General features: G+C 42.8%; 1 protein-coding gene across 1 annotated transcript in view; it reads right to left on the reverse strand.

Annotated features, from left to right (window-relative positions):
* The window catches only part of cfap20dc (CFAP20 domain containing), a 543,645-nt gene that overhangs the window by 292,386 nt on the left and 227,143 nt on the right, over window positions 1–24,116 (reverse strand). Inside the window, exons 5-7 of the mRNA XM_078543624.1 lie at window positions 12,183–12,297; window positions 6,649–6,805; window positions 6,119–6,283 (exon numbers count right to left, since the gene is read on the reverse strand). Coding sequence (XP_078399750.1) covers window positions 6,119–6,283; window positions 6,649–6,805; window positions 12,183–12,297 — 437 coding nt within the window. The remainder of the gene's footprint in view (window positions 1–6,118; window positions 6,284–6,648; window positions 6,806–12,182; window positions 12,298–24,116) is intronic.

The following is a 24,116-nucleotide window of genomic DNA, read 5'->3' on the forward strand; positions in this document are numbered from 1 at the left end:
TTTTTCTGTTCTTATAAACAAAGTATGTCAATTAAATGTAATTATAGAGTAACCAATGATGTGGAAGCCAAAACTAAAAGGCAGTGGGAAAGGAAATAAATAGGTGAAGACATAGGAAGGAGAGCAATGGAGTAAGGACTGTAAGAAAAAGAAAAAAGAAAAACAGATCAGGAGGTCGTAGCAAAATGAGCAAGACTGTCAAACAGATGGGGGAAATGATTTGTAGTATATGCACATCACTGTACAAAGTACATTGAAAGAAACTAGCACGATGTTGGTGCCAAAATTGACAGCACTTTGCTTAAGTGGAGAACAGCTCTCAGAAAGCAAAATTCAAAAATTTCATAAAGGAAATTGCTATCAAACTTCAGAATTCTCAGATATGCCAATTACACCAATACCTGCTGACTTTGGGATGTACAATGCCTACATTTTTAAGCATAAACATATGCCAGCGCATTACTGGTGTGAATCTGGCAGTTTTTTGTCATGTGGTGCGGAGCCAGAGGGTTGAGTGCCACAGCTTAAGATGTGAGTGCCAGAGGGTTTTGGCAGAATTTTCTCACAAGTGAAACAAACGGCAGGAACATTCTAGCATAGGGACATTCAAGCAGAATAATATTTGCATGAATTAATTATGCACTTATTTTGTCAGGAAAAACAGCTCAGTTCCACTCTTATGCCGAAGGGTCAAAGAAACCCTTCTAAGAAATTCCATTTTCTCCTCAAGGCATTAAGCTGGATAGATAACAGCTGTGCGGGCCTTTCTATCACTACTGCAGTGCTGAGTGCCAGAAAAATTATTGGAATGGCAGGTGCAGAAGAATTTTTTCTTGTTAGTAACCATGTGGCTATAATTCCTCAGGATATGACTGCTCCTGCTTCAGGCAGATATAAACTTGAAAGTCCATCTTTCATGATTGGGGTAGGGAAGGAGATGTGAGGGGTGTGTAAATTTCCAGTCCTCTAAACCCAACTCTGGTCATTCCTTCCTGTGGTCTTGAATAAGAGGCGGTAAGAACAGCACTTTTTTTAAGCATTTTGTTTTTTGAGGGTGAGGATTGGCAGTCCACCTTGAGGTTGGTACCCTTAACTCACTCAGCGTACTGGCCCTCAGAAATATGTCAGGTTAGAACTGAGCCAGTGAAGCAGGAACTTCTAGAGTAGAAAGTTCCCACACCTAGCTTCACCAGCATGAACCACCACCACCAACACTTTCTCCCTAACCCTGTTATATGTCATTTACCTCGTAGAAGGTGGGCAAAGGATTCACCCCTACAAGGCAAGGCAAAAGCTCCTGGACATAGAGAGCCATACTGGAGTTCATCTGCAATTTTCCAGCAGGTACAGGATATTAGAAGAATTACTGAGGAATTTTACTGCAGAACAACTGACGCCATTACCTTCTTGACAAGAGATTTGTTTTCTACAATAACTTTTCTATTGCACACTCCTGTTTGAAGTGACACATTGACGACTGTAGATTTGGATCTGAGAACAGCTGTTGCTCAATGACAATACATAAGAAAGAAGGTTACGATGGCACTTACAACTTCTGACCAACGTGGAGAACAGATATTCTGTCACTGTAAAATGGTTACTGGCCACAATTAATTCTACTCAAGTCCTAACACTTCCAATGTAGAGTAAAGAAATTGCACCATGAGGATTTGGTGATTTGGACCAGTCAGAAGAGCACTGTCTGGGTTTGAAATGCATTCAGTTCTAAATGTCCTATCTGGCTTTCTGTAGTCAGGTGACCTCTGCCACAAGGCAGTCTCTGTAAGCAGACATCTTGAGATCAGTTCAATAATGACCTACAATGAGGAAGCACTGCTGTCTTTAAACACGAAACATGGTGTCAGGAAGTGGAGATAAATCAGAGTTTTAAAAATTCTGGAATTGCTGCAGAGAGGACATAGCTCAAGAAGGCACACGGAAATGTTCAAATCTGCTAAAAGCTGCTGAAAAAGGATAAGGAAAAGCAAACAAACCAAAGACTGCAAGTAAGATACTGAGTGAGTTAACATGGCTGCTGTAACTTCCACTTCCCAGCTGCTATTGAAGTGAAAGGCAATATGTGACAGGATTGGCAGTTTTTCCACTTGCAATGGCAACACTGCGAGCTAGCAACAAATTTAACTAAATAGCTGGGATCAATAAGAGTAGCTGTACTTCTCACACTGCTGGGGAGGGACTGCTACAAAGTGCATAGCACTCTAAATCTAACCAGCAAACAATGATAACAGACGACAGAGATTTTTAAAGCCTTGAACAAATGCTTTGAACCCTGAGTGAATGTTAGGTATGAATGCTATGTATTCAACACTAGAGCCCAAGGTGAAGCAGAAACCATAGATCAGTACATGAATGCAGTGACACAGCTTGAGAAGCATGTGAATTCAGGCAGCTAAAAGATGATCCGATCAAAGATTGAATAGTCTTAAGTCTGATGAAGAACTATACACGATCCAACAGGTTGGCTCCATCAAGTTGATAGGGGGTCAATGGTTTGTGACTGTTACAAAGATGACCGCAGAAGGAGAGGGTCCATAAGACCACAAGACATAGGAGCAGAAATTAGGCCATTCGGCTCATCGAGTCTGCTGCACCATTCAATCATAGCTGATAAGTTTCTCAACCCTATTCTCCCGCCTTCTCCCCGTAACCTTTGATTCCCTTACCAATCAAGAACCTATCTATCTCCATCTTAAATACACTCAATGACCTGGCCTCCACAGCCTTTTGTGGCAATGAATTCCATAGGTTCACCACTCTCTGGCTAAAGAAGTTTCTCCTCATCTCTGTTCTAAAAGGTCTTCCCTTTACTCTGAGGCTGTGCCCTCAGGTCCTAGTCTCTCCTACTAAAAGAAACATCTTCCCCATGTCCACTCTATCCAGGCCTTTCAGTATTCTGTAAGTTTCAATCAGATCCCCCCTCATCCTTCTAAACTCCATTGAGTACAGACCCAGAGTCCTCAAATGATCCTCAAATGTTAAGCCTTTCATTCCTGGGATCGTTCTCATGAACCTTCTCTGGACCCCCTCCAGGGCCAGAACATCCTTCCTGAGATATGGGGCCCAAAATTGCTCACAATATTCTAAATGTGGTCTGACCAGAGCCTTATAAAACCTCAGCAGCACATCCCTGCTTTTATATTCTAGTCCTCTCGAAATAAATGCCAACATTGCATTTGCCTTCCTAACTACCAACTCAACATGCAAGTTAACCTTAAGAGAATTCTGGACTAGGACTCCCAAGTCCCTTTGCACTCCAGATTTCTGAATTCTCTCCCCATTTAGAAAATAGTCTATGCCTCTATTCTTCCTATCGAAGTGCATGACCTCACACTTCCCCACGTTGTATTCCATCTGCCACTTCTTTGCCCATTCTCCTAACCTGTCCAAATCCTTCTGCAGCCTCCCCACCTCCTCAATACTACCTGTTCCTCCACCTATCTTTGTATCATCTGCAAACTTAGCCAGGATGCCCTCAGTTCCTTCATCTAGACCATTAATGTATAAAGTGAAAAGTTGTGGTCCCAACACTGACCCCTGCGGAACTCCACTAGTCACCGGCCGCCATCCTGAGAAGGACCCCCTTATCCCCACTCTGCCTCCTGCCAGACAGCCAATCTTCTATCCATGCTAGCACCTTGCCTCTAAAACCATGGGCTCTTATCTTACTGAGCAGCCTCCTGTGCGGCACCTTGACAAAGGCCTTCTGGAAGTTCAAGTAGATAACATCCATTGGCTCTCCTTTGTCTAACCTACTCGTTACCTCCTCAAAGAATTCTAACAGATTTGTCAGGCATGATCTCCCCTTGATGAAACCATGCTGACTTTGCCCTATTTTACCATGCACTTCCAAGTATTCTGAAATCTCATCCTTAATAATGGACTCTAAAATCTTACCAACGACCGAGGTCAGGCTATTCGGCCTGTAATTTCCCGTCTTTTGCCTCACTCCCTTCTTAAACAGGGGGGTTACATTAGCGATTTTCCAGTCCTCTGGGACCCTCCCTGACTCCAGTGATTCCTGAAAGATCACCACTAACGCCTCCACTATCTCTTCAGCTATCTCCTTCAGAACTCTGGGGTCCAGTGAACAAGAAGTGTCAGATAGACACTGGTGTACCATGCAACATAATGACCTTCACAGACCTGTGCAAAGTAGCTCAACATGGCAATCCAAAAAGGAAGCCCTCGAAAATAAGGGCGAGGCTATATGATGCCACAATACTCATGCCGAGGACAAATTAGTCTGAAAGTCCATTGCAAGGGCAAGAAGGAAGATCTAGAGTTCCAGATAATAGATGGTATGCAACAGCCACTCATCGCAGCTGAAGCAAGTCTAAAACTTGGACTGGTAACACTAAATGTACCAACAGGGAATGGGCAACAAAAGACTCCAGAGAGAGGGTGGCAGAAAGCACCAGAGAGTGGGAAACAGAAGGCCCCAGAGAGAGGGAGACATTATTCAAGTAAATCAGAAGATGATTGCCAACCATGTAAATGCAATGAAATGCATGAGCAGAAGGTAAATGAAGCAGTTCTACAGGAAAATATTCATATCAGAGCTGAACTGGAAGAGTTGAAGAACAAGATTCAAGCTGAGTATATACCTTTGAAAGTGCACGATAAACTGAAGTCTTCAATGAATCAAACTGTGCGAGATCTGAACAAGCAAATTTCAGAGATGACACAAAAGGTACCAAGAAGAAATAATGACCCTCAATTCCACAATTTGCAAAATAAAGTGGGAGTTGAAAAATCTCAACCAGATGCACAGCCAGGCAAAACAGCAGGCAGAAAAGGCACACAAATAAGTTGCGACCCTGAAAGACTCTTTGAAGAATCAATATGTAGCCATAAAAAACGTGAGGAGCTACCGATATGATCCAGAAGTCATCAACCCAGCAGAGACCGACTAGTAGAACACACATTTGTTAATGCATGAGAACAGTAGGTGTACAATAGATAACCTGGGTAACTCTCAGTCACACATGAACGTGCATGCAAATTTGTCTTTTGTTTGCTAGGAAAAGGGGGATGTTTGTTTGGTATGAAAAGGGAATGTTGGGTTTGAATGCAATCAATTCTACATGTCCTATCTAACTCGTCAGGTGATCTCTACCATGAGGCAGTTTTTGTACGCAGACTTCAAGATCAGTTCAACAAAGCCCTATAATGAGAAAGCACTGAGGAAGCACTGCTGTCTTTAAACACGAAACAAGCACCATCAACAGCTCAGCCAGTGAAAAGGGGAAACTATGAATGTGATACTATTACATTGAGAAAAGACAAATACAAATCCAACAGCAGCTCTGAAGCTGAAATGTTCACAATTATTTATATTGCACCGGCACTGCAACTGAAACAGTGTGGAGAAAGCAACAAATCAATTTTGGGCTTTTCAAGTACAAAGCCCTATCTCCCAAATAATCTTTGGGAAATCTTTGTTTAGGGGGTGCCTGCTATATTTTCTCAACATCAGATAGGTAGAATGTAATGAATGAAAAATCAATTCAAATACCTTGTCAATGAAATCTTAGCTCACTTAACTTCAAATGTGCCTGAAATACCAATCACCAGATCAAGATTTAATTCATGTGTGTTCAGAATGTGACAATATTTCCTGAACTTTAATATTGTGATATTCAAAAAGCAGACATACAGAATGGATAAACATTCTGATGAATAATTATCCACCTCAAAATTAACATCTAATTACTGGCAGCAGGAAATGTTTGTCAAGTGCCCTGACAATGTTCAAAGAAGGTCAAAATAAACCGAGTTACACATTTAAGTGAAGTGATTAATAGATTACACTACTAACTATAAGGATACCAACTGAACAGTTTGATTTTTCAGAGATCTGAAAGAATGATCAGAGAAGTCTTGGGAATCTTCAGTAAGATTTAGTATCAATCACTTGATTTAGGTTAATATTGACAAAATAATGTACCATAAAGTCTGCATTGTAAACTATATACAGCTAGTATTTATTGTATTAGTCAAAATGCTTTACACCAATTCAAATTGACTTATGAAATATTATAAGCAATAGTAAACCTCTTAGGTTAAATCTAACTTAGAGTAAATCTTGCAACCATACCCAAATTTGTTGTAGTGAGGGTTTGGCTTCCAAGCCTTAATTCTCCCTGTCTAAGTTTTACAACATTCACGAGCTGTGTTACTTGATCTACATCAATGCCTAGCTGACAGCTCTTTGGAATTACATCTGTGGGTCCATCAGTGAAACACTGTAAAGAATACATATCTGTGAAAGAAGAAGAAATTCTTTAGTCATCTGATAAAAATTTTGGAAATACCACAACAATGTGTTAAAACGTAATTAATACATCAGCCAGAAACAAACGTTGAAATGACTAATCAAATGTACAATTTATATGAATGACTCTAGAGGGCACTTGCCAAGGTAGCTCAATGTAGGTTAGGAGCTTTGTGATTTGTTTAAGTCTTATTACAAATACAGCAGTTATAAAAGTTAGTAAGATGCTGCTGAATTATGTTTGTGATTTGTTTCTGCAACTTTGTAATTGCCATTTTAGTGTCATTTAAGGAATATTTTTAAATACCATCCCACTTAATATTATATTGGTCTAGGCATTTCCAATCACATACCATTCTCAAAAGTAGTATCTTGTGGCTGTAGTTTCATAGTGAATATTTTCCTTAGTTTACAATTGGCTGAGACAACAATCCTGTCTAAGGACTGAAAACCAGCTCCTTTAAATGCAGCATTAGCAAATGATACCATATCAATGCAAATATTGTTCCACTGCAAAGAAAAGAAATCCAGTTTAGTTTTTCTTGAATTTCTTGGCCTGCAATACAGTCTGTAGCATTAACGGCCCTATCTTGTCGACTATAGTTGGCATAATAACGTAGAATTCTGGAACTTCAAGATGCTATGCCGCAAGATGGTGAGTTACAGGTTCCTACCACAATTCTCTAAATGGGAAGTAGTCAACATCAATCTTGTTGCTGTGGAGAGCAATTAGCAGAGGCCAACTGCCTCATTGTAGGGGTGAGCAAAATAAGTTCAATGACTGAGCATCTGAAGTAGCAGCCAGTTTCAAACTGGTACTGTCAAAGGACTAAATGTTTAGCTCTAAGCTTTGGAAATATATAGCAGCAGAGATTCAAGGAAGGGGAATAAATGTAAAACTAATATAAACAAACCATTAATTATAACATCACACCTGTTTTCGACATAAGTGATGTACAAAATGCAACTACAAGCAATATTTACTTTTTCAGTTTTATTTACTTCTTAAATGTATAACATTTTATACAATATACACACACAGTCTAATAAATATAGAAAATGATGATGCAATTTTCTTTTTAGGAAACATTTTGAATAACTTGTGGGAGAAAATCGTAACAGCATCATATGCAAGCTATTACATATCAGTAATCAGATTAACGCTAGAAATCACATTAAAACATCACCTGCAGGAAAATAAAACAGATAAAAACTTGTTAGCAAAACTAAAGTCCAAAGGATTAAATGGGCAGTGGGTGTGTGGATATAAAATTAACTCACAGAAAGTGGATAGTAGGGGTGAATGGTCATTTTCCTGCAGTGTCAACCACATTAAATCTGTGTCCTCTGGTTACTGACCCTTCTGCCACTGGAAACAGTTTCTCTTTATGTACTCTATCAAAACTATTCATAACTTTGATCAAAGCAGTGTCCTCTAGGGGTCATTTTTTAGGACCACTGCTCTTTTTTGATATATGTAAATGATCTGGACTGGGGTGTACAGGGCATAATTTTAAAATTTGCACATGATCTGAAACTCAGAAATGTTTTAAACAATGAGGAGGATAGTGACAGACTTCAGTAAGACATAGGGCAGAATTTTACGGCCCCGTTTCTGAGCCATTATAAATCCCATTGACTTCAGCGGGAATGTAAAATCCTGCTGCAGTAAAATTCTGCCCATAGACTGATCAAATAGGCACGGCAGGTGAAATTGAATGCAGATAAGTATAAAATGGTACATATTTTAGTTGGAAACTGAGATGAGAAGAGGCAATATAAACTAAATGCTACAATTCTAAAGAGGATGGATGAACATGAGAGGCCTGGAGGTACATGTATATGAAACTTTGAAGGTGGCAGGTAGCAAGTTCTGAAGATTATTAAAGAAGCATATGGGGACCTTGGATTTATTAATAGAGGCATAAAATACAAAACAAAGAAATTATGCTGAAGCTGTATAAAACAATGTTTAGGTCTCCACTGGAGTAGCTTATTCAATTCTAAGCACCACACTTTAGGAAGGATGCAAGTTCTTAGAAAGGTTGCAGTAGAGATTTACTAGAATGGTATCAGGGATGAGGGGCTTTAGTTATGTGTAGAGACTAGAGAAGCTGGGATTATTCTCTTTACAGCAGAGACAGTTAACAGAATCTTTGACCAAAGTTATGAATAGTTTTGATAGAGTAAATAAAGAGAAACTGTTTCCAGTGGCAGAAGGATCAGTAACCAGAGGACACAGATTTAATGTGGTTGACAAAAGAAGCAAAGGTTATTTGAGGAAAGGTGATTTTTTTAAACACACAGCAAGCTATACTCTGGAATGCATTGCCATAAGGGGTGGTGGAAACAAATTCAATAATAACTTTCAAAAGGAATTTGATAAATGTGTGAAGACAAAATAAGGCAATGCTATGGGCAAAGAGCAGGAGGTGGGACAAGTTGGATAACTCTACCACAGACATGATGCACCAAATGCTGTCCTTCTTTGCTGTATTGATCGATGATTCCATGAAAATGTAACAGCTAAAAGTGGATATTTGTACATCAGAAACGTTGACACAGCCGTTTCCTACAAAACACATGGCCCAAACAAGTGCTGTGATATATGGTTTGGCTAGTTTAGGATCTGCAACAGTTATTGTTCTTGTTTTGGTAACAGCACTATTAAAAATTATGGAAAATCTATTGGAATTGTACGGCAGTAAAAATTGCCAGGCAGCACAATAATCTTATATCGCACTTAACATGATACTAATGACTCAATGCAAAAGTAAACAGTATCTGTACTGGTACTTAGGTCATTCTGACTTCACAGTCACCATTACTCAGCATTAGTGGTCATCAACTGCTTTGAAAGGTTACAATTTTGAGATTTTAATGCACAGCTAAGCTATTTATAAACACCCATCTGTATAACAGTGCCTACACAACAAAGTTATGTAGCAATCGGGTTTTTCAATAGAATACTATAATTATATCAGTGTAAATTTAAACAAGCAATGTTTCATTAACTTTAGTTTCATTACCTTAAATGCTAATCAAAGTTCTTGCTATAATACATTTTAATGCTTTCTCCTCAAACCCAACAAATCTGTCATCATGGGGAGGACGCAATGAATGGGAAAGGAAGAAAGATTATGTTTCATCCACAAGCAGTATAAGAGACCACAGAATCATAGAACTTAAAGCATAGAAGCTAGTCCTCCAGCTACTGTGCCTGGCTTGGAGCTAGTTCTCCAATTAAACACAGGTGGTCTTGCTAAGGACACAAAGTAAGCAAGCACAAAGGTAGCAGTTCGTGACTGAATACAGCTTGAGACAGTGTAAGTTTGAGAATTTGGTAAGTGAGGGAATTCAGTGTAGTGAGGGAGGAGGTGTTGATCTGATCTTTTACAAAAAAGGAGTGCTCCAAGAGAGGGAGCTAGAGACCAGCAGTGGGACATGAGAGCTGAAGCCCAGAAGCATTAATTAAGTGAGCAGGTAGGTGAGTGGTTGATGAGATTTAAGATGTTTTTCAACACTCTATAAATGGAAGCAGTAGTTTAAGTTGGTACTGGGGAGATACAAGTATTAAATTTAATTTATAGCTTAACTAGTTAAACCGCTTGATATAACTACAGATAATCATTGGGTGATATTTCTAAATACAATTTGTTAAATAAAAAACAGCAAAGATGGCAAAAGAGTTGATGTGTAGCAGCTTTAGCATGTGGGAGCTAGTGGACAACTGTGTGATCCACAGCAGCCACATCTGCAGTAAGTGTCTGCAGCTCGAGGTACTTTGGCTCAGAGTTGATGAGCTGGAGGCTAAACTTCTGAAACTGTGATGCATCAGGGAGGGGGAAATCTAGAACTGGGGACAAAGTTTAAAAATAAGGGGCTTCGCATTTAAGATGGAAATGAGGAGTAATTCCTTCTCTTAGAGGGTCATTAGTGTTTGGAATTCTCTTACCCAGTGATCAGTGGAGGCTGGGTCATTGAATATGTTCAAGGCTGAGTTAGACAGGTTACTGATTAACAAGGGAGTCAAGGGTTATTATGGGCTGGGGGGGCTGGGAGGGGGGTGGTTGGGCAGGCAGGAAAGTGGAATTAAGGCCACAATCAGATTAGCATGATCTTACTAAATGGCAGAGCATGCTCGAGGGGCTGAATGATCTATTCCTATTTTTTATGTTCTCATGTTCTTATAATTGGTGCTGTTTATTGCCCTAATTTTATATATGGGAGGCAATGGCATCATGGTATTGCCGCTAGACTACTAATCCAGAGACCCAGGGTAATGCTCTGGGGACCCAAATCCTGCCATGACAGATGGTGGAATTGGAATTCAATAAAAAACTGGAATTAAAAGTCTAACGATGACCATGAAGCCATTGCCGATTGTCGTAAAAACCCATCTGGTTCACTAATGTCCTTTAGGGAAGGAAATCGGCTGTCCTTATCTGGTCTGGCCCACATGTGACTCCAGACCCACAGCAATGTGACTGACTCTTAAATGCCCTCTGAACAAGGGCAATTAGGGATGGGCAATAAATGCTGGCCTAGCCAGTGATGCTCACATCGCATGAATGAATTAAAAAACATTCCTTTTCAAATTAACAACTAGCATAGTGTTTTCCTCCACTATATAAGAATTTCCTCCGCTATATAAGAATTCCAGCAGCTGAAAGTCATGTGCACCAATGTTAACAAGAATACTGACCTCTTCTGTGATATAATTATTGCAGATTACATGGATAATTCAAATCTGTATAGGTTATATTTGCATAACTACTTGTTTAAAATGTTCTGTTGCATTCAACTTTTGGAAATGTTCCAGCAATTTGGGTAATGTCACAATTGATGTTTATTTGGTTACTGGTTACATCCTATTCGTCTTTATAAAAGCCAATTTTTACACTGGAGGACTAAAATTTACAGAATTGATTGAACTATTAATCTCTCATTTACCTTGAGCAAGAACATGCAAAGGTTCAGGTAACAGTGATTGTTTGTGACATTGTCATTTCAGCATCAAAGGTCTTGGTTAAAAAAAATTGCTGTTATTTATTCACAGTAAAAATCCTCTTATAAAAGTATGAATTATCTTGTTCTTCAAAAATTCATCTTAGAAAACTGCAATTATTTTGATTGTTGGAACACACCATATTTATTTATTGTATTCTAGGAAGGGTGATTTGAGGTTAGTTTACACTCGATTTTTGTGCTGTACATCTTTCCTGCACAATTCCAAATCATGAATAAGAAATACTGGTTTTGTGGGTCATAATTCTATGGAAAGCTGACAGTACAATTATTGAAGGTGCTACATCACATTCTGACTAGAGTGTCTTAGTGTATTTTAGGTGGCAGAATATGGTGCCCCACAGAGGACAATAATACAGCCAGATAAATTGGCCCATTTGCCAAAGGACAGAAAGCTTGAAGAAACTGTACAAGGGTACCAATGGGCAACTGTTTTTGGAAGTCAGGTGTCTCACACAGCTTAACATAGCAATCTGCACTTATTAAATATTGGTTAACTCTCTAGGTGTACTTCTGTATATATGGAACAGAGTTCCAGGCAACAAAAAACCCAGCAGAGTTCCAAGTATTAAGAGTAGTTATACAAAACTTCACTGTTGGCATTCTATGAAGGCAGGTACAATTACATTTGTTAAGAGGATGAAAATGTACCACTACAAGATGGATTTCTCTTTTAATATATTCCATAGTTCAAAATATCAAACAGAAGGAAAAAATAATCCAAAAAATTATGGAAGCTGATGCAACTCATTTCAAACCTGGAAAGATTCTGAACCATTAAGAGTTAAACTCCTCTATACCCTATCTGAAAGATTATACAATTTTGCAGCTATTGAAAATTATTTTAACAATGACGTACAATTTTACGTTTGATAATACTCAGTGGTATTTTTGCATGCAGTGGGGTTGCAGACAATTCCTTGTGGATAGTTGATAAATACAGTCGTCGCTTGATATTTCCCAAATCAGTAATTCTGAAAAGAATGAAATAAGAAGATCCTTGTCAATCCTATAAATCTCTCTGAAGAGAACCACATATATTCCTATCATTTATATGCAGGTCATACAGAATATAGATGGGAAAACCGAATTTAAAAATAAACCTTTTACAAGATAAGTAATGAGTTTTCATTCCCATATTCAAACTTGGTGGCCACAGGCCTAAGCATAATGGAACCACTTTACATGCTAATTCATCTCCATGCTTGATACAGAATTTTACTCGTCCAGTAACTTGGGAAGAAATTCAATTTGTATACAGAATGGACATAAAGCTCTGATAAACCTTCTTGTTCTTGCACTTCAATTTTGTATCCTTTCAGAGCAATGTGTTACCAAATAAAGAAAATATGCAGTTTCATTCTCAAAAGTGCACCTGACATTTCATATAGGATCTGCCACGCTCAAAGTCTGGCACAAAAACATTTTCTGTCAGTTCCAGTTCCTGGACATGCATTTCCAAATCTGAATTACAATGCTCAATTTTACTGCTCACCACATAGGCCACTGATCTCTGCTACAGTGCATGCACATGAATATAACTTTAATACATTTAGACAAAAGTGTATGATCACTTGGAATAGAACTGCTTCTATTGGAAAACAGCACTCAGTCTTATACAAGAAAACCTCTGCATCCCCATGTCCAAGGTGCTATACACTAGAATTGACAAACAACCAACTGTCTCAGAGGATTGCTCACAGAATGAGATTTCAAAGTTTACTACTTTGTATAGCAATGCTTATAGCTTGAACTTTCATTGCTAAACAGGGTTTCAGAGAAATACAAGAAGTAATAAATCCCTTACAATAATGAGAACTGTTATAAAGAAATCTGCTTAAATTTGAAAAACGTTAAGTGTTATTTTCATTACTTATGTTTAAACAAGGTCAGTTTAGCTCAATTGGCTAGATGTTAGTGTGTTGATTAGAATAACACCAACAGCGCAGGTTCAATTCCCATTCCAGCTGGGGTAGACTTGGGATCTGCCTCCTCCCCTACCCCATGCTTGATGTGGAGTGGTGTCCATCAAGTTATATAATCAATTGTCTCTCCAAAAGAGAAAAAAATACTTCCAGTCCCTTGGCTAATTATCTACCTGCTTATGCAGGGAATGCTGATGACATCACTGGGGAAACAAGCTGGCAGTTGGTTTATTTGATAGTGTAAGGGATTAAAAATAATGAGCAGGAAGGAGTTACTGAGAAAAAATATCACATTGTTACACATCAGTCTACGAAAATGCAGAGAAGACAACAGTATTGCTCAAGATATAGAGCACCAAAAATAATATAGATTTTCAGCACAAAACTTGGAGAATCTACATTCAAATTATATCAGTGGTTTTGAGACTGGATGCCCTTTCTCATATTTTCTCTCCCTTCCAATTTTTGGATATTTCCAGACAAAAGCATCAACTCAGGCTGAGAATGCAAGCAAACACCACGCTTTATGACCTCATCAATCGCTGCTAGGAAAACAGCTGATGGAAGACATAGAAGAACATTCCAGTAAATTCTCACTCCAGTTTTGCCTACTTTCATGGTCAAAAGCACCTGATCTCCCCTTTGAGCTCAAATATTTTTTCTAGGGCAAAAGTAGTTTTGTAATCATTCTCCTCCATACCAAGTACCAAAACATGATTCATAGAATCATGCAGCACAGAAGGCTATTTGGCACATCATGCTGTTTGAAATAGCTATCCATTAATCACACTCCCCTGCTTTCTCTCCATAGGCCTGCATAGGATTGTCTAACTTTGTTTTGCACCTGCATTGTGCAAATTTCAGTGTAATATCATGTATGCATGCTGGGAAAGGCAGAGAAAGAGAATCAAAGACAAAACATTGATTGGACATTTGCATATTAGTGCATGTTTTGGCATCTTCATCTTAAAGAGGGCATTATTATACTGAGGATGTTATTATTATTACAAGTCCCAATCAGTAATATGAACTGATTACAGGCATCAAGATTCAACATCCAGCAACTAACTTAACAATTAAGTGCAAAAATAGACTGAACTCAGCCTATTTCAAATCTCTTTTAAGTTTTAAAAATTAATGCAATGAAAGGATTTTTAATGAAGTGTTTAATTCTTCGTCTCATAAGACAAATGCTTAAACATAAAGCATTAAATGTAAAATGTAAAATGTAAACATAAACATTAAATGTAAAATACTGATTTATACAGAACAATTGGAATTCATCAACTGAGACTAAGTGGTAAGGGAAGTTTTAGATTTCTATGCAGTACGTTTTTTGACAAAATAACTACTAATATTATTATATTTCAAACAATAGCTAACAAATACACATATTAAACTAAGTATATAGGTTGTGTGTTCTACAGAAAAGTGCTATGCAACCATTCCTATCAATATTTTTGTTAAAAATTTGCAGGGAGTTGTTACGTTTTACTTATTGTGTCATTGTGTTGCCAGCAAGTGGCACTCTTAACAGGATTTCCAAAGTTAATCTGTGTACTGGCCTCGACTAAATCACTGAAAACATTTTGAGACTTCAGTACGGAGTTTCAGGACTTTCCTTAATTGAGCTGTGATGTTGTCGAGCCATCCTTGTTCCCATCAACAACCTGGGGTGGTGGGCGTGGAGGAGCAGGATCAAAGGATGCGATGGGACCCAACAGTGAATGTGAGTTGATGCAATAAAGTAGCAAGGAATAATACAGGATCAGGAAAGGGTGGAGGCAGCAACAGACATAGGGCTGAATTTTCCCAGAATTGCACAAAGTGCAGTAGCGGGCAGGTTAAGTGGAGTCCTACCTGCAGATGAAAATGGCGGGTTTTCGTGCCGTATCTTCCCGAGCCCACCTCATTATATATACACTTTCGCGAAACACGCCATTTCCATGGCGGGTAGATTCTCATTCGCCCGCTTGCCATCATCCCACTGTTGCATCACACAGTCCGCCATCTTTAAAAGGCAGCCGCCAGCAAAGCGCTCATCGCCACCAGCTCACCACCGCTGCCAGGGAGACATTGCCAACAAAGGCAAAAAGACTGCAGCCACCCACTTCAACGATAGGTCCCTCCAGCGACTGCTGGATGCCGTGGAGGCCTGCTGGGATGTTCTCTACCCCCACACTGGCCGCAGGATGGGTAGCAATGTCACCAACCTGGCTTGGGAGGCGGTGGCAGCAGTGGTCAGCGTGAAGGCCCTGCAGAGGAGGAGAGCCACTCAGTGCCGCAAAAGGATGAATGATCTCCTCCGTTCTGCCAAGGTAAGTCACTCTTTTCATCACTCCCAACTCATACACTCACAAACCCATCACACATCCACAGGGCCCTCACTCACTGCAAGTGCAAGGGACATCACCATTCACTCTTTCACACACATCGACATTGTCCTCATCCCGTCCATGGAACCACTCACCACCCAGACAGGCCAGGCATTCATATCATCTGGCCCGGCAGGCATCCTGACACACTCTCCCCATCTCTATCCATGCTGGACAAACTGGCTCACAGCAGGAGGGGAAGGTCACAGACAGATGGAGGGATGCCGGAATTCAGAGTTCTGACAGAATTCGAAAACAGAGCCATCCAGCTGGCCAGCGATGACCAGGACCGGTCCTGTGCTGACGGTGAGGTCAGCGCTGCTCTACAAAGTAAGGATCCAGCAGTGCAACATCCATCAGAGAACCATACCGTGAATGATGTCTTCTTTCACAGGCCACTGTCATGCACCAATTATCTTCCCTTGCTTTCACAGGCACATCTGGGAAGCAGCCAACGGAGTCCATGACCCAGAGCCTCCAATCAAGCTCCAAAGAAACCTCTGAAGAGGAATCTGAAGGCATCCTCCCTGAATTCCCATCATAGCGCTCACCCACACCCTCCACCAGCACAGAGACACACACCTCAGGTGGGACCTAGCTTTAGAGTAGCCTCGGGTTCACAATCTGGTGAGCACATTGCACTTTCTGATCCACAGCAGGCGGAGGCAGGGACCTTGCATGTCCCCGCACTCAGAGGACTACTGGAGGCCAGAACGTTGCTGAGTCCAAGTCAGATGACGAGCCTCTGGACTCAATTATGTCACAGTTGCTGGAGCTGCAAAGGCAAGCTCAGGAACAACAAGAAAGTCCGCTGCACTCCTCAGATTGCAAGGCATGATGGAGGAGTCCACCTGTCTTCAGGCTGAGGCGATAGCGCCAGCATTGCAATGCACCGGGGTCAACACTGGCAGGATGGCGGCCGCAGTGGAGGCCTTGGTCCAGGCATTGCTGCACAGACAACAATGATGCATGGTATCCTCTGTGGACTGTGTTGCAGGGCTCCATCAGACCGGTCCAGGCACCGGAACTGCATCTTCAGCATCCCGATGGTCTACTCCGCCAAATCGTGAGCTGCATCATGAGCCTCATTATAGCATCGCTCTTCTGCAGTCTGAGACTGCTGCATGGATGTCATCAGCCACGGTCTCTGTGGGTAGCCCTTGTCCCCAAGGAGCCAACCCTGCAGCCTCTGTGGATCCTGGAAGACTGCAGGAATCTGCAGGCGGCTCAGGATGTAGGCGTCATGCACACTCCCTGGAAACCATGTGCATACCTGCAGGATGCGTTTCTAGTGGTCACATACCAGCTGCACATTCAGTGAGTGGAAGCCCTTGTGGTTGATGAAATCCACTGAATGTAGCGATGGAGACCTGAGCATCACATGAGTGCAGTCAATTGCACCCTGCACCTGCGGGAGTCCCAAGATCAGGGCAAATCCAATGGCCCTTGCATCCTGGCTGTCACGGTCCTGGGTGAAATGCACAAAGTTGTGTGCCATGGAGAAGATGGCTTCCGTGACCTCATGGATGCATTTGTGGGTGGCAGCTTGTGAAATCCCACAGAGGTCACCTGTGGAGCCTTGAAAGGAGACACTGGCATAGAAATTGAGTGCCACGGTCACTTTCACAGCCACTGGAAGTGGGTGCCGTCCATGTCCCCTTAGCGCCAAGTCCTGCAGTAAGTGGCAGATGTGAGCCACCAGGTCCCTAGACTTGCGCAGTCGTTGGCGGCACTGGTTCTCAGTCATCTGCAAGAATGGTAGGCGGTGTCTATGGACGTTGGGTGTCAATAGGCGCTGACCAGCCACGGCTCGCTGTTGCTCCTGGCTAGCGTGTAAGGGGAGCCCCTGCTACCCCTTCTTCATGAGGTTGCTACTCCTGCCTTTGCGTGGACAGGTGCCTCAGTTGCTCTCTCCTCCATCTTCTACAGTCTCTGTAGGCCATCAGACATACAGCTAGATCACCAGGATCCATGATCCTGACGCGGTCCTCCTGCAGCATGAAAGAGAGAGAGAGAGAGAGACGTGGTATCATGGCTGTACTTAGCACCTTTCCTGGCCCTGTGTGACTGCCCCTTAATGCTTCCCGGAGAGTGCTGGTCAACCACTGGATGGCCAGAGATGAGTGCGCTGCATGGCTGCCCTGTCAACCTGTGACATGGGGGACACTGGTCTAAACCAGGATGCTGAGATTGCAAGGGGCTGTGCCCGCCTCCAGCAGTGACTGCTACATGACCAGTGTTGGCGAGGAGATTGTACGTGTGCAGTCCAACTGCTCCGCAGTCTAATGAAGTGGTGGTGGACTCCAAGTCCGTAATGGACCGGGGTGGGGGGGTGGGCAAGACATACATTAGCACTTGGTGGCCCTTGGGTGCCTCCGCGTTGCTTGCATGGGTGGGCAGGTTAGGAGCCTGACCCCAATCATATCACAGTGGCTGCGCTTGATCTGTCTTAGTTGCTGAGGTATGGTCAGTTTGTACGTGTGTCCCTAATGCATGGCCACTTCCCTCGCTTACCCTGCTCCCCACCTGTGCGCAGGATGCAGCGTCATGGCAGCACTTGACCCCCACCCCCCTCAGCAGTCGCCTCCAAGTCTGCCCAGTGCATGCCTCCAGACACCCCCAAACCCCCAGCAGTCACCTCTGAGACTGGCCAGCACTTGTCCCCAGACATCCCCCAGCAGTCACTTGCGGGGCCAGGCATCAGTTTCCCCTGCCCCCACGGCGCCCTGAGGCCTGTAAACAATGGGCGAGCTGTGGAGAACGCTGCTGCTCACTCACCTCAGTTCCCCCAAAGCAAAGGCCGCCAAGTGTACGTCGCCTGCGTGCTGTTGTGAAACACGTCGGCGTGCTTTCCCGCCCATGTAGACAGATGGTACGGCGGGGTTCCAAGAGCCTGACGGGATGGCCTTTTAATTATATACTAATGTATTACAATTATCTCCCCGCCAACTGATGGCGGGAAATGCAGCCCACTGTTGGCGAGCTGAGCGGAAGATCGCGACCTGCCTTCATGCTGTCGTGAAGTGGGTCCTGTCATATTTTCCGCGCACGCCACCTATCACGCCCGCCGCCAGTGGGCTCGGAAAATTCCACCTAAAATAATTAAAGTGAAGCTGGAAAAGTATATATTGAAGAAAAAGGTTAAAATTGCACCTTCTTCATCTTGAATTTCCGTGTTGTACTGCATCCTTACCAGATCCTTCCCATTACCTGGAACCAAAAACCTAACGAAGCTTTCGCCAGTGCCTTACTATTTCCAGAAACTACAAACTGTTCCGAAATTGAGTCTTTCTGTCTTGGACTCTAGGCGTGTGACTTGGTTCTTTGCCAGGCTGTAGGCCTACTCTGTATCTGCTTCACACTTGTTTATCAGTACTACTTCTAAACAGGTTACAGAGTAGGCACGTAGCTCTTAAAGGCATGATTTCAACCTCTCTTCTCTCTCTCTCTCTCTCGAGTCTAACACATGACTGAATAGTGTCAATGATACATCATCATCCACATCATACATTAGCATATCCCATCTGTTAGCCCTTTATAGTACACAAACTAGGTTGCAATTCTACCCACACCTTGCTTCCCACCATTTGCAGCTCAAAAATCACTAGAAAGTGAATGTAGCTATGCCTGCATCCCTTCCCCAACTGGCCCAAACCCTGACAGGATCCCCATACTCACCATCTAAAAATGTAAGCTATATCATTCACAGTTCCATGACCTACTTGATCAGTGTCCTGCACACGTGACAGTAGCCAAATGTGGACTGCACATAATCAAATACATTTCAGTGCAATAAACCCTCAGTGTCTTCAGGAGTCTAAAGCAATTATTGACCCATGTAACTCATACGTTGTTTGCAAGTCAAAACAAGGGAAGCCAGTTTATTTTCCATGTCATTGGTGAGCCACGAAAGCTGCGAGTTTCCCTCTAGTGCTTCCTATCAGCACACTAATTTTATACTTCCTTTAAGTATCTATATATCAGTGCCTTTGAATTGAACTATGGTGTACCAAATTGGACCACAACAAGGGGAGTTTACAGCACAGGAGATCATTCTGCTAATCAGGCTGTCCTTGTTTTATGTTAGTGCAATCCAAAACAAATCCCAAAGTCCAGCTTTCTCCACAAAGCAATGTATCTTCCACTTGAAATACTCCTCCCTTATATGATGTAGTAGTTCCACTTCACCTATTCAGTGATGATGCATCCCATGCTCCAATAGTCACTGTGCGTGAAAAAATTCCCAATTCTAACTTAGTAACAATTTTATATTGATGATGTCCACCACTGTGTCCCAAAGAAAATAGTGTTTCTCACTTACCATTTCAAAACTGCTCATAATTTTTAAAACCTGTTGCCTTTTTGGTCCTTTTGATAAATTTGCTCTTACATTTCTCTGCTCCATTGTACGTAATCCAACATCTGATCTCTACTCAAACATGGTCAGTTGACCTCCTGAGCATCTATGCTCTAACTCTGTGCTCCATTATAGAGACGAAAGACCAATTCTTCAGAAAGTTTGACAATGCTATCAGCAGATTGCTAAGTTATAATGTCTTTTGCTACTGGGTGATTTCAACCTAAGAGTGGACACAGACCACAAGGCATGGCTCTTCTGCCGTAGACATCTTAGCTTGGGAAAGATAAATGGAAATGGACAGAGACTACTTGAGCTTTGATGCTACCAAAAGATTTGTGTACCTAACATTTTCTTTCAGATCAAACCATGCCAGAAAGTGCCTGGAGACATCCAAGATCAGTACATTGGCATCAGCTGGATGTGATTATCAGCAGACGTGACTCTCTCAACAGCATTCTCAACACACACAGCTACGACAGCGCTGAATGTGGGACAGATCACTCCCTGGTATGCACCAGGGTTAGGATGCAATACTTGAAGCTTTTTCCATTCTAAGCAAAAAGACAGTGTCATCAGCCATTTTGCTTATCCAGATAAGAACCAACAGTTCCTTGACTCGATTGAACAGGCATTCACTGCATTCCCACACAAAGTGCAGAAGTGAAATGGAACATAATTTGAGGCACCATTTACAATACCACATTCTCAGCATATGGGAAGCAAGAGCGGAAAATGCTGACTCGTTCAAGGCTAAGATTACGGTATTGGAATCTGTCATTGAAGCCAAGTGATCTCTTAAATGCCCTCTGAAATGACCTAGCAAGCCACTCAGTTGTATCAAACTGCGACAAAGTCTCAATAAAGAATAAAACTGGATGGACCACCCAGCATCGATCTAAGCACCGGAAACAACAATGGCAAACTCAGCCCTGTCGATCCAGCAAAGTCTTCCTTACTAACATCTAGGGACTAGTGCCAAAATTGGGAAAGCTGTCTCACAGACTCGTCAAGCAACAGCCTGACAGTCATCCTCACGGAATCATACCTTACAGATCATGTCCCAGACTCCACCATCACCATCCGTGGGTATGTCCTGTCCCACCGGCAGAGACCAACAGAGGTGGCAGCACAGAGGTATATGGTCGGGAGGGAGTTGCCCTGGGAGTCCTCAACATTGACTCCGGAACCTCATTGCATCAGGTCAAAGATGGGCAAGGAAACCTCCTGCTGATTACCACGTACCGCCCTCCCTCAGCTTATGAATCAATGCTCCTCCAAGTTGAACACCACTTGGAGGAAGCACTCGGGGTGGGAAGGGCGCAGAAGTACTCTGGATGGGGGACTTCAATGTCCATCACCAAGAGTGGTTCGGTAGCACCACCACTGACCGAGCTGGCCGAGTCCTAAATGACATAGCTGCTAGACTGGGTCTGCGGCAGGTGGTGAGGGAACCAACTAGAGGGAAAAACATACTTGACCTCATCCTCACCAACCTGCCTGCCGCAGATGCATCCGTCCATGACAGTATCAATAGGAGTGACCACTGCACAGTCATTGAGGAGGCGAAGTCCCGCCTTCACATTGAGGATACCTCTACCATGCTGTGTGGCACTACCACCGTGCTAAAAGGGATAGATTTCGAACAGATCTAGCAACTCAAGACTGAGCATCCATGAGGCGCTGCGGGCCATCAGCAGCACAATTGTACTCGAACACAATCTGTAACCTCATGGACTGCCATTTCCCCACTCTGCCATTACCATCAAGGCAGGTTCAATGAAGAGTGCAGGGGGACATGCCAGGAGCAGCACCAGGCATATCTTAAAAAAAAGGTGTCAACCTGCTGAAGCTATAACACAGGATTAATTGTGTGCCAAACAGCATAAGCAGCAAATGATAGACAGCTATGTGATCCCACAACCAACAGATCAGATCCAAGCTCTGCAGTCCTACCACATCTAGTCATGAATGGTGGTGGTGGATTAAACAACCATTGGAGGAGGAGGCTCCACGAATATCCATATCCTCAATGATGGGAAAGCCCAGCACATTATTGCAAAATGTAAGAATGAAGCATTTGCTACAATCCTCAGCCAGAAATGCCGAGTGGATGATCCATCTCAGCCTCCTCCGGAGGTTTCCAGCATCACAGACGCCAGTCTTCAGCCAATTCAATTCACTCCACATGATATCAAGAAATGGCTCACAGCACTAGATAGTGCAAAGGCTATGAGCCCTATCAAAATTCCGACAATAGTACTGAAGACTTGTGCTCCAGAACTTGCTGCACCCCTAGCCAAGCTGTTCCAGAATAGCTACAACACTGGTATCTACCTGTCTATTTGGAAAATTGCCCATGTATGTCCTGTCCACAAGAAGGACAAATCTAAACCAGCCAAATACTGTCCCATCAGTCTACTCGCCAACCTCAGAAAAGTAATGGAAGGGGTCAACATTGCTATCAAATGGTACTTGCTTAGCAATAGCCTGCTCACTGATGCCCAGTTAGGGTTCCACCAGGGCCACTCAGCTCCTGACATCATTACAGCCTTGGTTCAAACATGGGCAAAGAGCTAAACTCCCAAGGTGAGGTGAGAGTGACTGCTCTTGACATCAAGGCCACATTTGGCTGAGCGTGGCATCAAGGAGCCCTAGCAAAACTGGATTCAATGGGAATAAGGGGGAAAGCTCTCCATTCTTTGGAGTAATACGCAGCACAAAGGATGATGGCTGTGGTTGTTGGAGGTCAGTTAACTCAGCTCCAGGACATCACTGCAGAAGTTCCTCAGGGTAGTGTCATCAGCTGAATCATCTTCAGCTGCTTCATCAATAACCTTCCTTCCATCATAAGGTCAGAAGTGGGGAAGTTCGCTGATGATTGCATAATATTCAACACCATTCGCGATTCCTCAGATCTGAAGCAGTCCATGTCCAAATGCAGCAAGACCTGGACAATATCCAGGCTTGGGCTGACAAGCGGCAAGTAACATTCATGCCACACAAGTGCCAGGCAATGACCATCTCCAACAAGAGAGAATCTAACTATCGCCCATTGACATTCAATTGCATTACCATCACTGAAACCCCACTATCAACATCCTGGGGGTTACCTTTGACCAGAAACTGAACTAGACTAGCCATATAAATCCTGTGACAAGAAGAGCAGATCAGTGGCTAGTAATCCTGCGATGAGTAACTCACCTCCTGGCTCCCCAAAGCACAAGTCAGGTGTGTGATGGAATACTCTCCATTTGCCTAGATGAGTGCAGCTCCCACAACACTCAAGAAGCTTGACACCATCCAGGGAAAAGCAGCCTGCTTGGTTGGCACCACATCCACAAACATTCATTACCTCCACCACCGACACACCGCAGCAGTGTGTGCCATGCACTGATGCACTGCAGGAATTCACCAAGGCTCTTTCAACAGCATCTTCGAAACCGACAACCACTACCATCTAGGAGGACAAGGGCAGCAGATAGATGGGAACGCCACCACCTGGAAGTTCCCCTCCAAGTCACTCACCGTCCTGACTTGGAAATACATCACCGTTCCTTCACTGTTGCTGGATGAAAATTCTGGAACTCCCTTCCTAAAAGCACTGTGGATGTACCTACATCGCATGGACTGCAGCAGTTCAAGAAGGCAGCTCACCACCACCTTCTCAAGGGCAACTAGGGATGGGCAATAAATGCTGGCCCATCCAGTGAAGCCCACATCCCGTGAATGAATCATTAAAAAAAACGCTCTCTTTAATTACAAGAGAGATCCGGGTGAAAAGATTCAGAGCTGAGAATGCACTTAGAGCTGCAGGAAGTAAATCAAACAGACTGCTAGGCACTGTGCCAAAGACTACTGTTGTAAATTTGCCAGAATATCCAGATGTCCTCCAACACAGGGAATGCTAGGGGCATGTATGATGGGATCAAAAGGCAACAGGTCCATCAGCAAAGAAAACGGCTCCATCGAAAGCAAAGGCAGGGGAGGTCATCACTCACTGCCGTAACAGTTGGAGAGATAGGTCAATCACTACCTTGAGTTTACTCCAGGGAGAACGGTGTCACCGAGGAAGCTCTAGGCACCATAGAGAGCCTGCCTATCGCGGAAGAGCTAGAAACTGAACCCACAGTGAA

Source organism: Cetorhinus maximus, chromosome 6 (assembly GCF_964194155.1).
Source record: "Cetorhinus maximus chromosome 6, sCetMax3.hap1.1, whole genome shotgun sequence".
NCBI lineage: Eukaryota > Metazoa > Chordata > Chondrichthyes > Lamniformes > Cetorhinidae > Cetorhinus > Cetorhinus maximus.